The 17,524-nt window shown below is 42.0% G+C and overlaps 1 protein-coding gene across 1 annotated transcript in view; it reads right to left on the minus strand.

Annotated features, from left to right (window-relative positions):
- The window catches only part of LRCH3 (leucine rich repeats and calponin homology domain containing 3), a 116,867-nt gene that overhangs the window by 60,720 nt on the left and 38,623 nt on the right, over nt 1–17,524 (minus strand). The window contains exons 3-6 of the mRNA XM_058187808.1: nt 8,807–8,933; nt 4,568–4,673; nt 4,262–4,398; nt 2,312–2,421 (exon numbers count right to left, since the gene is read on the minus strand). Coding sequence (XP_058043791.1) covers nt 2,312–2,421; nt 4,262–4,398; nt 4,568–4,673; nt 8,807–8,933 — 480 coding nt within the window. The remainder of the gene's footprint in view (nt 1–2,311; nt 2,422–4,261; nt 4,399–4,567; nt 4,674–8,806; nt 8,934–17,524) is intronic.

Here is a 17,524-nt window from a genome sequence, read left to right on the forward strand (position 1 = left end):
TGCAGTCGCTAAGTTAGTGACACGGTTGTCAAAGGAATCTGGCTTCCCCACTGACTTTGCTTGTCAGAAGGTCACAAAAGGGGATCACGTGACCTGAGGACACTGTGACCATCATAAATACGAGCCCGTTGCCAAGCATCTGAATTTTGATCACATGACCACGGGTATGCATTCAATGGTTATGCAAAAACAATCATAAGTCATTTTTTCAGTGCTGTTGTAGCTTCAAATGATCATAGAATAGAATAGAATAGAATAGAATAGAATAGAATAGAATAGAATAGAATAAGAGAGTTGGAAGGGACCTTGGGAGGTCTTCTAGTATAACCCCTTGATTAGGCAGGTAACCCTACATTACTTCAGACAAATGGTTATCCAATCTCTTCTTAAAAACATCCAGCGTTGGAGCATTCACAACTTCTGGAGGCAAGATGTTCCATCGGTTAATCATTCTAACTGTCAGGAAATTTCTCCTTAGTTCAGGGGTCTGCAAACGTGGCTCTTTTAAGGCTTGTGGACTTCAAACCCCAGAGTTCCTCAACCAGCTTTGCTGGCTGAGGAACTCTGGGAGTTGAAGTCCATAAGTCTTAAAAGAGCCACGTTTGCAGACCCCTGCCTTAGTTGCTTCTCTCCTTGATGCGTTTCCATCCATTGCTTCTTGTCCTGCCCACAGGTGCTTCGGAGAATAGCTTGACTCCCTCTTCTTTGTGGCAGACCCTATCATGTCATGCTTCTTGTGCTACCCTCAGGTGCTTTGGAAATGAATGGTTGTAAGTTGAGGGCTACTTAAATTCACAGAGTCCTGGACAGCCATCTCCAGTGAGCTCCAGACACGCCAAAGGGGTGTAGCTTTTATCCATCAAACTGACTCCATCACTATAGACAGAGCTGTGACATAAATCTATGAAGGGGCTGAGCGAGCAGAAACAGATGCTCTCCCTATGCACAGTGACCAGAGAGCTCAATGCAGTGATTTTACAGATGCCTTTATTGAAAAAACTGCTTTGGTCAGCACCCTTGTAACAAAGGACATCCTCGACCCCCTGCCAGCAGACATTTAACAAAGCATCCTCTGTCCCCCCAGGCCCTGAGGCCCCCTCGGGGGTCTGTAACAACAACAACAACAACAACAAGTAGACAACTTGGTTCCACTCAGGCCTTGCTAACCATCCTTAGCTAGTTGTCACTTGTGGTAAAACAGAACTCACTGGTGGGAGAAGTAATACACACAGTGTTGGTTATTATTTCTACTGCATCCTGTCTCTGAAAATGCCGCAGCCGGAAGCAACGGATTATCTCCGGAAAGGATTTATGACCCAAAGTGCATTTCACAGTGTGGGCTTTTGTGCATTTCCAAGTAGCTGACGCCAGGTGTGTGAACGGCAGGGTGGATTTGATTTAAACCGACTCGATTTAAACCATGGTAAAAAGGCTTGATTTAAATAATAATTTTTTAAGAGCAAGTGCCATCTCTGTCCCACAGAGGCTCCTCCTCTGACCCGCCATTGACTCACCGACAGTCCCAATATTGCAGAATCTACAGGCTCATCCTCCTACCTAACTTAGCTCCATTTCATGCTGAATAAACTAAATTATTAATGCATCTTAAATAGAAAACTATCTTTAGACAGATTTTTACTCCAAAAAGATTTTATTAAAATAAATTTGATAAAAATCGAAAGAAATCCATTTTTAATTTTAAAAAAAATCATCGATTTTTATCCACCCTGATGAACAAACAGGTTTCTCTTTTGTTTTAATTTCCCCATTTGCATTAACTCCTTTCTAATGGGCCTCAGTCCTCTGGGGCAGCAGGTACAGGTGTGACAAGCTAGATGAGGGGTCCCCAAGCTTGGCAACTTTTAAGACTTGTGGACTTCAACTCCCAGAGTTCCTCAGCCAGCAAAGCCAGCAAAACTTGTGGACTTCAACTCCCAGAAGAACTCTGGGAGTTGAAGTCCACAACTTAAAAGTTGCCAAGCTTGGAGACCCCTGAGCTAGATCCAGGAAGCTTCGACACTTCACCTCAGCAGGGTGCCATGCCGACAGCTTTGAAGGCAGTTGTGATGATGCAACCAGGAGACTGGGAGTTCTAGTCCCGCCTTAGGCAGGAAAGCCAGCAGGGTGCCTTTGAGCCAACGACCAGATGGTTAAGAACCGTGAGCAGTGTTTCTCAACCTCAATTTTTAAGACGGGTGGACTTCCACTCCCAGAGTTCCTCAGTCAGCGCAGAGAATTCTGGGAGTTGAAGTCCACCCTTCTTAACTCAGGAGAAAAGTTCAACACGAATTTGAAATGTCTGGCTGCTTACCAGGATCCGAAGCCTATCGGTCGCCTATCATAATCGGGAAGGTCTGGCACAACTTTACACGCTTCCATGTTCAGATACTTAAATATATGGATTTTTCCTTTTATACATATCTAGAAAGGGGAGGGGGAAGACAAAGCATTTTTTATTTGTTAACGATTTTATCCACTATATTGTATGATTGTTGATTTAAATGTCCTTGAATGTTTCAGTGTTTGTATGCTGTAAGCCGTCCAGAGTTATTGGATACTAGATGGGCGGCAAATAAATCTCATAGATATATTTCGTATGTAAATAAATACATTTTGAAAGCAGGGCAGTCTATATGAAACCTAAATCTATTTTAAAGAAGTTTGGCCAAGCAAATGTCGTCCTTGCCCCAGAGCAGGGGTCTCCAACCTTGGTCCCTTTAAGACTTGTGGACTTCAACTCCCAAAGTTCCTCAGCCAGCTTTGCTTACTCTCTTGCAATCCCTTCCTCTGCAATCTCTCCACTTTGGTGGGTAAGAGAAAAAGAAACAGACATGGCTGGCTGAGGGATTCTGGAAGTTGAAGTCCACAAGTCTTAAAGGGACCAAGGTTGGAGACCCCTGCCCCAGAGTGATTAAGAAAGATCAGACCCAGAGATTCAGAGCAGGTCGGATATAAAGCCACCACTGAAAATGTACAGCCTGCTTTCAACAATAAATTTGAACTTTTTCTGAAGATTTCAGCACCACATTCTAGTATGGCTCTTAAGGAAATAAATCGATCCAGTTCAATATATGATGGCAGATGGTTAAAGTCAGAATAGAAGTCTTTAATGGAAGAACATTTTCTATATAAAAGGACATAAATGTTGATTTTGAAGTTTTAATGCCCAACATTTTAATCTTTTCTCTTCCTTCCTTCCTTCCTTCCCTTCTTTCTCTTTCTTTCTTTCTTTCTTTCCTTCCTTCCTTCCTTCCTCCCTTCCTTCCTTCCTTCCTTCCTCTCTCTCTCTCTCTCTCCCCCCCATCTCCCTCTCCCCCCCCATCTCCCTCTCCCCCCCCATCTCCCTCTCCCTCAATATAGGTGGGAGTGTTCTCGATGGTTGCTGATTAAACTGTTCTTATTGTTACCTTCTTTATCTGACTTGTACAACACTGACAGGGCAAGCCACTAGTATATAAACGAAGAGCAAATCCCACTCCCTTCTAGCACTGATGATGTTATCTAGTCAGGTAATGAAATGTCTCTACGAAGACAACAAAGCTTAGATGCATCAGTTCAATGTTGAGCTACAAATAATCTCTTCTAAGTGCTAAATTCTCCAGTTTTCCTCTGATGGCTCCAGCTTCGAATAGCCTTTGTGCTACATTCCCCATTTTTTACCTGATTGCTCTGTATACTATTAGTCTCAAATGTGATTTAATAATCTGTTTTAATCAGCTATCAATTGCAGTTTCCTTTTCGGACTTCAAATGCCAAAGCCTCAAGCAGACTATTTGGGGTTTCATTTCGTGATAGTTGAGGGCTTTGGATTAAGTGGAGGATAGTAAGCCTTTAAAAGGAGGCTGGGGATTTGTAAATGTATACTGACACATATGCAATTCTGGGGGATGGCCCCATGCCTCATAAGCAGGCTACTGAAGCATTATTTCTGAATAGGGCCATTATATGCTTGCCCAGACAGCATCAATTATCACAGCAACAGCAAAATAATAGACTGTGATTTTTAGCCTCCCGGTTCTGAGATTTAAATCGTAGGATGAATTTCCATGGATTGTCGCTTGTCCAAGGTGAATTCTACCTTGCCCACAAAGCACACATCAAATGCCACAGTCTTAACAACTATGCAACAGAGCAAAAACGCCAGAAGGCGGGCATGAAGCTAAAAGCCAAGTTTTCTCCAATGAAATATTGGAGATTTTGGGTTTAGAGAAACCACAGTTTTAGTCACAATTTAAATTTTAAGACTTGGGGAATACGTTACCTGGGCGGGGGGAGACTGCAAGGGGTTGTTATCTAAGGTGATTGTCTGTAAGTGCCTGAGGTTCCGGTAACACACTGGGATTGTTGTGATTTTATTGCAGGAGAAATCTAACCGAATCAAAGGCAGCTCGGCAAGCTCTGCAGGTGTACACGCACACAACACAATAAAAACGTTATAGGTCAACTAGTCATGGAAGCAGCAAGACATGCATATCTAAAAACGAGCACATTTTAACTCATATTCCGCAAACGAGCAGTGACATTAAAACTTCCTTGTGTGTCTGCGTGTGTATGCGCATGTTTTTACCTTCAGGTAAATGTACCAGATGATTCCTTCTGATGTTGAGATCCCGCAAGGAATTTAGATTGCCAATTTGGGGAGGGATTGTCTGGATCTCGTTGCAGCTGACATCCTGGAAAACAGAGGCGAGGTCAGTTTTTAAAAATGTCAATTGTTCTTCCCCTCGTGGTCCGCATTCAAGTGAAAGCAACCCTTCAGGAATTCAAAGTTATTTGAACGTCCGTTTTTTTCCAGTTACAAGCTACCTGACCCGCCAGAGAAGGGAGGCAGGGGATGTTGGGGTTCCTATCGCTTAAGGAGGTCCATCTGGTGGGACCAAGACGACGGGCCTCCTCCGCGGTGGCTCCCTCCCTGTAGAACATCATCCCTGCAGAGATAAGATTGGCCCACACCCTGACACTCTTTCGCACGCCCTGAAGAGCTGATTGTGAAAAGGAGCTTGGGGACCCCAGGGGGACGCAGAGTTCATCATCTGACTGTTGTCGCCAAGGGGCAGGAGTGAGGGGTTCTTGTTTTTATATTGGGTTTTTTATCTTTGTAAGCCCCCTGGAGTCACTAAAAGTGAGTCAAGCTGCCAGATATATTCTGACAGACAGATGGACGGATAAAAGCTGGAGGGGAACGGAGGGAGGGAGAGAAAGATAGATAGCTAACTAGATAGCTAGTTGGTAGAGGTAGATAGATAATAGGTGTTGGTTTAAGGTGTTGGTTATGACCTTTAAAGCGCTCCATGGCTTAGGGCCTGGGTACTTACGGGACTGCCTGCTGTTACCACATGCCTCCCACCGACCCGTACGCTCTCACAGAGAGGGACTTCTCAGGGTGTCGTCCGCCAAACAATGTCAGCTGGCGGCCCTCAGGGGAAGGGCCTTCTCTGTGGGGGCTCCCACACTCTGGAACGAGCTTCCCCCAGGTTTACGTCAAATACCTGACCTTCAGACATTCCGTCGCGAACTGAAGACACATCTTTTCATTCGCACGGGGCTGGCTTGAACTGAATTTTATTAATTTTAAATTTTTATTAATTAATTTTAAATGGGGTTTTAGTCTAGTATAGTATATTTTAACCTATCAGGCTAATTTTAAAATAAGTTTTTTAATCTGCATTTTAAATTGTATATTGTATTATCTGTTTTATTTTTGCCTGGACACCGCCCTGAGTCCTTCGGGAGAAGGGCGGTATAAAAATCAAATAAATAAATAAAAATAAATAAATAAAATAGATAGATATAGAGATGGATGGATGATAGATAGATAGATAGATGAGAGAGAGAGAGAGATAGCAGATAGATAGATAGATAGATAGATAGATAGATAGACAGACAGACAGACAGACAGACAGACAGACAGACAGACAGACAAACAAGATAGGCAGGCAGGCAGACAAAGACAGAGATAGATGATAGATAGATAGACAGATGGACGGATGGACGGACGATAGCTGGAAGGGGAGGGAGGGAGGGAGGGAGGGAGAGAAAGATAGATAGCTAACTAGATAGCTAGTTGGTAGAGGTAGATAGATAATAGGTGTTGGTTTAAGGTGTTGGTTATGACCTTTAAAGCGCTCCATGGCTTAGGGCCTGGGTACTTACGGGACTGCCTGCTGTTACCACATGCCTCCCACCGACCCGTACGCTCTCACAGAGAGGGACTTCTCAGGGTGTCGTCCGCCAAACAATGTCAGCTGGCGGCCCTCAGGGGAAGGGCCTTCTCTGTGGGGGCTCCCACACTCTGGAACGAGCTTCCCCCAGGTTTACGTCAAATACCTGACCTTCAGACATTCCGTCGCGAACTGAAGACACATCTTTTCATTCGCACGGGGCTGGCTTGAACTGAATTTTATTAATTTTAAATTTTTATTAATTAATTTTAAATGGGGTTTTAGTCTAGTATAGTATATTTTAACCTATCAGGCTAATTTTAAAATAAGTTTTTTAATCTGCATTTTAAATTGTATATTGTATTATCTGTTTTATTTTTGCCTGGACACCGCCCTGAGTCCTTCGGGAGAAGGGCGGTATAAAAATCAAATAAATAAATAAAAATAAATAAATAAAATAGATAGATATAGAGATGGATGGATGATAGATAGATAGATAGATGAGAGAGAGAGAGAGATAGCAGATAGATAGATAGATAGATAGATAGACAGACAGACAGACAGACAGACAGACAGACAGACAGACAGACAGACAAACAAGATAGGCAGGCAGGCAGACAAAGACAGAGATAGATGATAGATAGATAGACAGATGGACGGATGGACGGACGATAGCTGGAAGGGGAGGGAGGGAGGGAGGGAGGGAGGGAGAGAAAGATAGATAGCTAACTAGATAGCTAGATGGTAGAGGTAGATAGATAGATAGATAGATAGATAGATAGATAGATAGATAGATAGATAGATAGATAGATAGATAGATAGATGATAGCTAATTAGATAGATAGATAGATGATAGCTAACTAGATAAATAGGTAGGTAGGTAGGTAGGTAGGTAGGTAGGTAGGTAGGTAGGTAGGTAGATAGATAGATAGATAGATAGATAGATAGATAGATAGATAGATAGATAGATAGATAGATAGATAGATAGGGACAGAGAAAGACAGACAGACAGACAGACAGACAAGATAGGCAGGCAGACAGACAAAGACAGAGATAGGTGATAGATAGACAACTTACATGGGAAAATTCAGTCAAAATATAATTCAGCAGGATGGAGAGGGAAGGAGCCCGGTGAGCACAAGGATGAGGTAGGATGTTCTCTTCCCCATCAGCCAACTCCAAAGTGCCACACCGCATTGAGGCCCCAGGCTAGTTGGCACAGCCAGGTCTTTCGGAAGGCAGAAAGGATGACAGTGGATCTAACCTTGGGGAGGGGGAGGGGGGTAATATGTTCCAGAGGATGGAAGCCACAGCAGGAAAGGCTCTGTCCTGGACCCCACCTGCCAGAATTCCTTGGCTGACGGGGTCCGCAGCATGCCCCTTCTGCTGGCACAAGTGGGGTGGGCCAATCCCACAGGGGTGAGCCGGTTTCTCAGACAGCCTGGCCCTTGCCATGATCAGCGTTCCCGGAGGACTACCTGAATATATGATTAAAACTGATCTGCCATTCTCTCTCAGGAATCACCATCTCACTGTTTAAATAACCTCAATGCTTATTTAAACATCATCATGAAACTAAACGAAAAGCCACAAAAAGTTGGCAGATGTCCCACCGGCTATTAAAACCTCAGAGAAGCAACGTAAGAGGATTAAAAGGCAGAGCATCTTAATGGCAATAAATATCAGTCCTGGGATGCAAAGGGGCTTTGACTTCATCAAAGTCAGGATATCGACAGAGAAACAGAAATACTTAATCTGATTGTTTAAAAAATAATAATGAAATACTGCTTCAGGTAGTCCTCGACTTACAACTGCAACTGAGCCCCGAATCTCCATAGCTAATCAAGACAGTTATTAAGTGAATTCTGCCCTGCTGTACGACCTTTCGCCACCGTTCTAAGTGAAACACTGCAATTATTAAATTAGTAACACGGTTGTTAAGTGAAGGGGCCGGGATAGCTCAGGCAGTAGAGAAGCCTGTTATTAGAACACAGAGCCTGCAATTACTGCAGGTTCGAGCCTGGCCCAAGGTTGACTCAGCCTTCCACCCTTTATAAGGTAGGTAAAATGAGGACCCAGATTGTTGGGGGGGCAATAAGTTGACTTTGTAAAAAAGTATACAAATAGAATGAGACTATTGCCTTATACATTGTAAGCCGCCCTGAATCTTCGGAGAAGGGCGGGGTATAAATGTAAAAAATAAATAAAAAAAATCTGGCTTCCCCGTTGACTTTGCTTGTCAGAAGGTCACAAAAGAGGATCATGTGATCCCAGGACACTGGAACCATCAAAAAGACATGCCAGTTGCCCAGGGTCCAAATTTTGATCATGTGAACATGGGAATGCTACAATGGTTCTAAGTGCATGTCACTTTTTTCAATGCTGGTCTAAATTCAGTCACTAAACAAATGGTCGTAAATCGAGAACAATCTGCATTTCAGGGCAAACTATCAACTTTTGGTCAACCATTACAATTTTTATCCACCATTAAATCAATTTTTTGAACAAAAAAACTGACTTAACAGTAGATAAAAGTTCTAAGTTTTTTCTGAACAAAACTAAATTTCAGCCATCAAATCTAAATCCAGAAAGCAGCAGATCGCAAAGAATCAAAGGCCGAGCTCGGGAAAGACGTAGGCACTTACAAGCTCCATCAGATGTCTCAGATGTCCGATTTCTTCTGGGATGGAGACCAGTTTATTGTTGCTGGCTATCAGAACTTTTAAGGGCAAGCTGCACAGGTGGACAGGCAACGTCGAGAGTTGGTTACGGCTTTTCAGGAGAGGGGAGGGAAAAAAAAAAAGAAATAAGGTATCAGAAAGAGGACCTGCATAGCATGGCATCAGAATGCGAAGATCTTAGTAGATCTTTGGGCAGACAAATTCAACAACAGAATCACCTTTTTTTTTTTCCCCCTAAAGGAAAAAGAGCAATGATTTATTTTGGTCCCCTTTAACTGAATTCCCAAACTCACAGACAGTTGTTTATTTGATGGACTCCTTGGTGCTCTCTAAGCTTGCTTCTTTTTTTACAGATCTTTCATTACTAACTAGGTATCATCTAGATGTCTAGTTAGAAGGTATGCTGGAAGGGAAAACGAAGTAAAAGAAGGTGGTGGAAGAGGAGGAGGAGGAGGAGGAGGAGAAGAGGAAGAGGAGGAGGACAACTGTGGGATCTTGCTGCTTTCTGAGCTTGGTGATTTTCTTGCAGATGTTTCATTACCCAACCAGGTAATGCCATCAATGCTAGAAAGGAGTGGGGTTTGCGAAGAGTATTACTACTACAACTACAACTGCTACTGTGGAGTCCCTTCTTGCTCTTCGAGCTCAGTGGTTTGTTTACTGACATTTCATAACCCACCTAGGTAACATCATCAGTACTACAAGGGGGTGGGGTTTGCTCTCTGAAATTTATTTGCCTAATAAAGAAACTCATGCTGTACATTCTCTTGGTCTCCTCAAAATTATGATTCACAGGACCCCAGAGGTCATTCCATATACATACATACATACATACACACACACACATTTTGGAAACTCAAAAGAAAGCTGCTTCTTGCTGTACGTATCAGGAGATGCCATTCTAAGTAATAAATAAATAAACAAATAATTAATAAATAAAGTTACAGTCATATGACTGTATGACTGTAACTTTGTTGCTGGCAATCCTTATGATTTATATTGATATATTAATCATCATTTGTGTTGTAAGTGTTGTACCTTGATGAAGGTATCTTGTCTTTTTATGTACACTGAGAGCATATGCACCAAGACAAATTCCTTGTGTCTCCAATCACACTTGGTCAATATTCTATTCTATTCTATTCTATTCTATTTCTATTATCACTAAGTGTTGTATCTTATGATTCTTGACAAATATATTTTATTTTTTCTTTATGTACACTGAGAGCATATGCACCAAGACAAACTCCTTGTGTGTCCAATCACACTTGGCCAATAAAAAAAATAATTCTATTCTAAATACCTTTGTAGGAACCTTGTGAGCTTACAAAACCTGTCAATAAAGTTAAGGGATTCCGACAATCAATGCAAAAACCACGCACACGGAAACACTGGCTGAGTCTTTTAAATCTACGCAAAGACTAAAGATTGCAGGTCTGCAATTCCACACAATTTAGCTCTGGTAAACAAAGATTGTCCCCAGCTTCTGTCAATGGATTAAGCCAGTGTTTCTCAAGCTGTAGATGTGTGGAATCCCTCGAGCCGGATGGGGAATTCTGGGAGCTGAAGTCCACACTTCTTTTGAGTTCCCAAGGTTGAGAAACACAAGATTAAGCAATGCATTAGGACGATCTACTACCCAGGCCAGTTCTGTCTCATTCGGGATCGATCCTGCACCTTCAGGAAGTCATTAGCATGGAGAGGCAGACAAGCATCCCTTTCCAGGGTTATGGCTAGGGATACGGCGAAGGAGGTCATAAGCAGCCACAAAGTCATGGAGAGGAATTTATGCAGCTCTTTTTGAGAGACATCCCCACACCTGACGGCAGCAAATGCCAGTGTCCTTTCTTGAGGTTTTTCTGCTTTGTCTGAAATAGTGCAGGGTTTCCTGCTTGACCAGGGGGTTGGACAAGAAGACCTCCAAGGTCCCTTCCAACTCTGTCATTCTGTTAACGGTTGCAGGAATTGGGTATGTCTAGTTTAATAAAAAGAAGGACCAGGGGAGACATGATAGCAGCCTTCCAATATCTCAGGGGTTGCCACAAAGAAGAGGGGGGTCAACCTATTCTCCAAAGCACCAGAAGGCAGGATAAGCAGCAACGGATGGAAACCAATCAAGGAGAGAAGCAACCTAGAACTAAGGAGAAATTTCCTGATAGTTAGAATAATAAACCAGTGGAAGAATTTGCCTGCAGAAGTTGTAAATGCTCCAACACTGGAGGCTTTTAAGAAGAGACTGTAGAACCATTTGTCTGAAACCATTTATGCAGGGGGTTGGACTAGAAGACCTTTAGGGTCTCCTCCAACTCTATTCTTCGGTTAAGTAGTTATAATATTCTTCCTTTTCATTCGAATGGATCATCAAAGTCGTACTATTCAGATGATGCACCTGCCCGAAGAGCGCTCGCGCAAGCCGTGGGAGGCAGCTCCTCCCTTCCGCAAAGCCGCCCTCTGTTGTTAGTCTTCCTCAAGGTCAACTTGATTGTGTGTGCAGTGCACACAAAGGTTTCTGAAATGCGACAATGCCTCGTTTGAAGGGAACTCCCAGTTCCAACCATGACCCAAATTCACTCTGTCCACAATTTCCACGCCACAAACAATTAGTAGCATCAAGGTTATTATTGTTATTATATTATTATATTATCAATATTACAGTGATGAATACCACAAGAAATATATGTATCAGGATTGTTTAAAAATAACTGTACCCAGACCACACACTGATTGATGAAAATTGAATGTTATATATATATAACAAATAAAACATCAAAATTCAAAAAATTTTACTGACTAGTTTTTGTTGAGAAATCAAGGAATTCAAAACAAAAGAAGCTAAACTCTGCGTTCTTTAGAATAGAATAGAATAGAATAGAATAGAATAGAATAGAATAGAATAGAATAGAATAGAATAGAATAGAATAGAATAGAATAGAATAGAATAGAATAGAATTGAATTTTATTGGCCAAGTGTGATTGGACACACAAGGAATTTGTCTTGGTGCATATGCTCTCAGTGTACATAAAAGAAAAGATACGTTCATCAAGGTACAACATTTACAACACAAATGATGGTCAATATATCAATATAAATCATAAGGATTGCCAGCAACAAGTTATAGTCATACAGTCATAAATGGAAAGAGATTGGTGATGGGAACTATGAAACGATTAATAGTAGTGCAGATTCAGTAAATAGTCTGACAGTGTTGAGGGAATTATTTGTTTAGCAGAGTGATGGCCTTCGGGAAAAAACTGTTCTTGTGTCTAGTTGTTCTGGTGTGCAGTGCTCTATAGCGTCGTTTTGAGGGTAGGAGTTGAAACAGTTTATGTCCAGGGTGCGAGGGATCTGTAAATATTTTCACGGCCCTCTTCTTGATTCGTGCAGTATACAGGTCCTCAATGGAAGGCAGGTTGGTAGCAATTATTTTTTCTGCAGTTCTAATTATCCTCTGAAGTCTGTGTTTTTCTTGTTGGGTTGCAGAACCGAACCAGACAGTTATAGAGTTCTTTGACTTTGCAGCAACTGGGACAAAACTGCCCCACAATAAACAGCTGTTGCGCTTCCCTCCCCCCTCCCCCCCTTCCATTAATAATAATAAAAAATACATACAGGCAGTCCTCGACTTACAACAGTTCATTTAGTGACCGTTCAAAGTTACAACGCCACTGAAAAAAAGTATTTTAGGACCATTTTTCACACTTTACAACCCTTGCAGCATCCCCATGGTTGCGTGATCAAAATTCAGGCACTTGGCAACGGATTCATATTTATGACGGTTGCAGTGTCTCAGGGTCTCTGCTCCCCTTTTTGTGACCTTCTAACAAGCAAAGTCATTGGGGGAATCCAGATTCATTTAACAACAGTTGTGAACAACTGTGAACAGTAATTCACTTGGTAAGTAAAAAAAAATGGGACAAAAATCACTTATCAAATACCTCGCTTAGCAACGGAAAAGTTGGGCTCAATTGTGGTTGTAAGTGGAGGACTATCTGTATTCCATGTTTTATTAACTATTTAAAATGGTTCTGTAACCCTGAAAATGATCTTGTTGAAATGTACATAAATAAACTGGTTAGGCATTTGCTTCATCTTTATTCTTTTATTTCTAGTCCCTTGTGGATCCATTCAACGAGTTTGCATAAATCACCCGTCAATCCACCCAATCAATCTATCAGTCACCTAAATACTCAGCCTGCAAATCTAACTTCCTCCTTGTTTGATGAGGTGAGCAATTTCTGAGCTATAACCTGTACACAGCACAAAATTCCTCTCTGTAATCCCTGCCACAGAACAAAATAGTTGAAACTTCCTGATTGGGGAAGTAAGATTTTAAATGAAAAAAAGAAGAAAGAAATCTAATGAAAGGGGAATTTTAAAGCATCCAACATGGTGATCACAATTCTTTTACTAAAACACAGGAAAAAAAGTGGGGTCTAAAAATTCCAGGCCTGTATTGCCAATTTTCCCGCAGCCCTGTGTGGCCTCCAATTGCAAAAGGATTTCCTGCTTGTTTTCTAAAGAGGAAACTCTTGCAGCTGAGAGCTGGTAGCCAAACACCGGTCCAAGAAAATCTCTCTCCCTCTCTCTCTCCCCCTATATATATATATATATTCGTTTTCTGAGATTTTCACGGGTGTTTGTATGTAGATCTTTGGTTATTCGGGTTTTCTCCCGCGTAAAATTGGAAGTGTCTTGGCAACGTTTCGACAAAGTCTCATTCATCATCTTCAGGCTGGTGTTTACTGCTTCGTGCTTCTAGGAGCAATGTGTGATCCCAGCTGTTTCTTCCTTTTAACTGCTAGTGGTGGTTTGAACTGATTGGTTGGGAGCTTGGCCGTGTTCTGATTGGGTGGAGGTGTGTTCTGATTGGTTGTGGGTTTGGCTGTGCTCTGATTGGATGGTGGGGTTGGCTGTGCTCTGATTGGATGGGGTGTGTTCTGTTTGGGTGGGGGGGGGGCTTGGTTGTGCTCAGGTTAGTCTGAGTTGCAGGGGGATTTGAGTTGGTGAGCTGCATTGCTGTTGTTTGGCTTCGCGTTTGTGGTCGTGCTACATCTTCATGGTGGGTGTCAGTCTGCTGCATGTATGGATTGGAGGGGTTTGAAATGGCTAATGATGCATCTGCGGTCTGGCTTCTCACCAACTCAAATCCCACTTTGCTCGCATTAGAACAAAGCCAAAGCCTGAAGATGATGAGTGAGATCTCATCGACACGTTGCCTAAATGCTTCCAATCTTACACGGGAAAAGACCTGAACATACCAAAACCTGCTTGGTTTTTCACTTGGGTTTTGTTGTTGTTGTTGTTTTCTTACATACGTTTCATGACTCAACTAGGTAACGTTATCAGTGCTAGAAGAGAGGGGGGTTTTCAGAGAGGAGAAAGAAGAGAAGGAGGAGGAAAGGGGAAGGGGAAGAAGAGAAGGTCCTTGGTGTACTCTGAGCTTGGTTGTTTGCTTGAAGACATTTCATGACCCAACTAGGTAACATCATCAGTGCTAGAAGGGAACAGGCTTTGTGGAGAGGAGGAGGAGGACTGTGGGGCTCTTTGTGCTCTCTGAGCGTGGTTGCTTTCTTGCAGATGCTTCATGATCCAAGTTAGGTAGCATCGTCACTGCTATCTTACCTAGTTTGGGTCATAAAATGTCTGCAAGAAAACCACCAAGTTCAGAGGAAGAGCCCCTCACTTCAACCCTGGGTTACAAATATTCACCTTTGTTGGAGCTAGGTATGTTTAGCCTAACAAACAGAAGGCTTAGGGGAAGATAGCTGTCTTCCGCTCCTTGAACGGTTTCACAGGGCCTAGATTTATTCTCCATAGTACCTGAGGACAAGAAGCAGTGGGTGGAAGCTGCTCGGAGGAGATCCCACCTGGAAATAAGGAGGAATTTTCTGACAGTGAGAACGATTAATCAGTGGAAGAGCTTGCCTGCCTCCCACAGTAATGGGTGCTCTATCGCTGGAGGTTCGTAAGAAAATATTGGACAACCATTTGTCCAGGATGGAATAAGGGCAGGGGGTTGGACTAGAAGACCTCCAAGGTCCCTTCCAGCTCTGTGATTCTATGAAAATGCAGTGGCCACTGATTAGTGCCACAAGACTATATTACGCCTGTGTTTTTGAGCCCTGTGCTGGCATCAAATAGTTTCTGAGTGCAATGCAAAGTAATGGCCTGAAACTATACAGCCTTCAAGTTTATATAGCCTATACATACAGGCTACTCCAGTATCTGCAGGACCACAAAGGCCAACCAGAATCAAAATCACTGTTATTAGTTGGGGCGACTGTTATTGATTTATTGATAGCCGGCTGGGTGACTTTGGGCCAATCACCAGGAGATGGGGAGTTTAGAATAATAGAATAACAAAGTTGGAAGGGACCTTTGGAGGTCTTCTAGTCCAACCCCCTGCTCAGGCAGGAAACCCTATACTATTTCAGACAAGTGGCTCTCCAGTCATTTCTTAAAAACCTCCAGTGTTCATGAAGAAGCCACAACTTCTGGAGGCAAGTTGTTCCACTGATAGATTGTTCTAACTGTCAGGGAGTTTCTCCTTAGTTCTAGATTGCTTCTCTTCTTGATTAGTTTCCATCCATTGCTCTATTATTATTATTTTTTATTTTTATTTTTATTTTTTTTATTATTATTATTATTATTATTATTATTATTATTATTATTATTATTATTATTATTATTATTATTATTTTATTTACACAAAATGACAGTATACACAGCAAACAACTATGCTGGATTTTGTATCACAGATCACTAGTCGAACACTTCCCAAGCGTTTAGGACTGCGTGATGTATCGCTGAATTATGCGAGCAGATCCCAGTAATTCCCCCCACTGGGTGCCGCCTTGACATGGCAGGGAGCTTAATTGCTCCAATGAAGCTGAGAGCTGTGCTGGCGGTAGTGTAAACTACCAGCAGGCCCAACCATGCCAGAGAGATCTAGGCCGAGGAACAGAACTGAGTGCACCCAACAACCCATGCAATGATTCATGGTGAAACACAATCGAACGAAGCCTATACCGGCTCAGTCGTCGCCCGGGTTAACAAGGACCGTGTCGGATGTTGGGGAACCTGGGCATCCGTCGACAAGTGGGCTACAGGCCATGGGTCCCATAGCTGAGCAACCAGGGCATGGGCCTGTAGAGCTATTGGAAGCAGAACCACCTCAGAAGCGGCAGAGATACACCATGTCAGAGAACCACAATTATTATTATTATTATTATTATTATTATTATTATTATTATTATTATTGTTATTGTTGTTGTTGTTGTTGTTGTTGTTAGTCATTAAACATGAAACTCAGTTAACTGAACATTCAAAAACATATTCAGTTGACATTTAATTAATAATAATTAATAATAATAATTAATAATTTTATTTTATTTATTTATTTATTTATTATTTTAATTTCTATACCGCCCTTCTCCCAAAGGACTCAGGGCTGTTTACAGCCAGAATAAAACAACACATACAAAAATTAAAAACAAATTTAAAAGACTAATTCAAATTTAGCTATTATTATTATTATTATTATTATTATTATTATTATTATTATTATTATTATTCCATCAATTATTAATCTAGTCTCACCTTAGTCATGAAATCTTGCTTGGTGACTTTGGGCTAATTATCAGGAGACGGTGAGTTCTAGTCCCACCTTAGCCATGAAAGCCTGCCGAGTGTCTCTGGGCCAATCACCAGGAGACGGTGAGTTCTAGTTCTGCCTTAGGCAGGAAAGTGACTTTGGGCCCACCACCCTGTCTCTCTCAGCCCAACCCACCTTATAGGATTGTTGTTACAGGGAAAATAGGAGGAGGAAGGAATATTAGATATGTCCACCATACTGAGTGACTTCCAAAGTAAGAAGGCCAGGATAAAAATCCAATTATTTAAATTTATGAATGCTTTATACTTGTTGTAAGTGATATTTTAGATTCTAAAAGATGACTACAGGTAATAAACTGAACGAATGAGTGTAAAAAGCAAGGACTGTGACCAAGCGGGCTATGGATCCACAAACATTTTGTGTTTGTCACTCGTTTGCTAGCTTTTACAGAAGCCAAAATGGAGTCTGCAAAAAATACCACAGTCTTGTGGAAAGCTAGCACGAAGGCATTCAAGAGCCCCTCCTGCTACAGAGCAGTCTCAAGTCTCAGGAAATGTCAGGATCTGTTTTTGCAGCCAGCTGGGTCTTTGGGAAAAGCCAAACACACGATGACAGAGCTTGAAACCCAGAGTTTTCGTAGTGGATCACTACAGGATTAAGAGGAAACATTTCGAAAGGAAACAGCACCAGCAGCAACCGAAACACACCAGGTCGTAGGATCCTTTTGACATGAAATGAATTGCTTTTGAGAAAAGAAATCTTAGCCTTCCCTGTTTACCCAGGGCCGGCTAGCAGAAGAAAACAAATATTTTGAAGCGAACAAGTATCGGAAGTTGTCCTCTGACTCACATCCTTTTTTTTTTTTTATTTGAAAGGAAACTTGCTGTAAAAGACAAAGGAAGTTCAGGCACAACTAAATCGCCAGAAGATCGAGTTAAGACAAACTCCAGATTCTTTTACCGCTGGGTGAGGTATACAAAATAACATACATAACAGAGTTGGAAGAGACCTTGGAGGTCTTCTAGTCCAACCCCCTGCTCAGACAAGAAGCCCTGCACCATTCCAG

This window comes from Ahaetulla prasina, chromosome 6, assembly GCF_028640845.1.
Source record: "Ahaetulla prasina isolate Xishuangbanna chromosome 6, ASM2864084v1, whole genome shotgun sequence".
Lineage (NCBI taxonomy): Eukaryota > Metazoa > Chordata > Lepidosauria > Squamata > Colubridae > Ahaetulla > Ahaetulla prasina.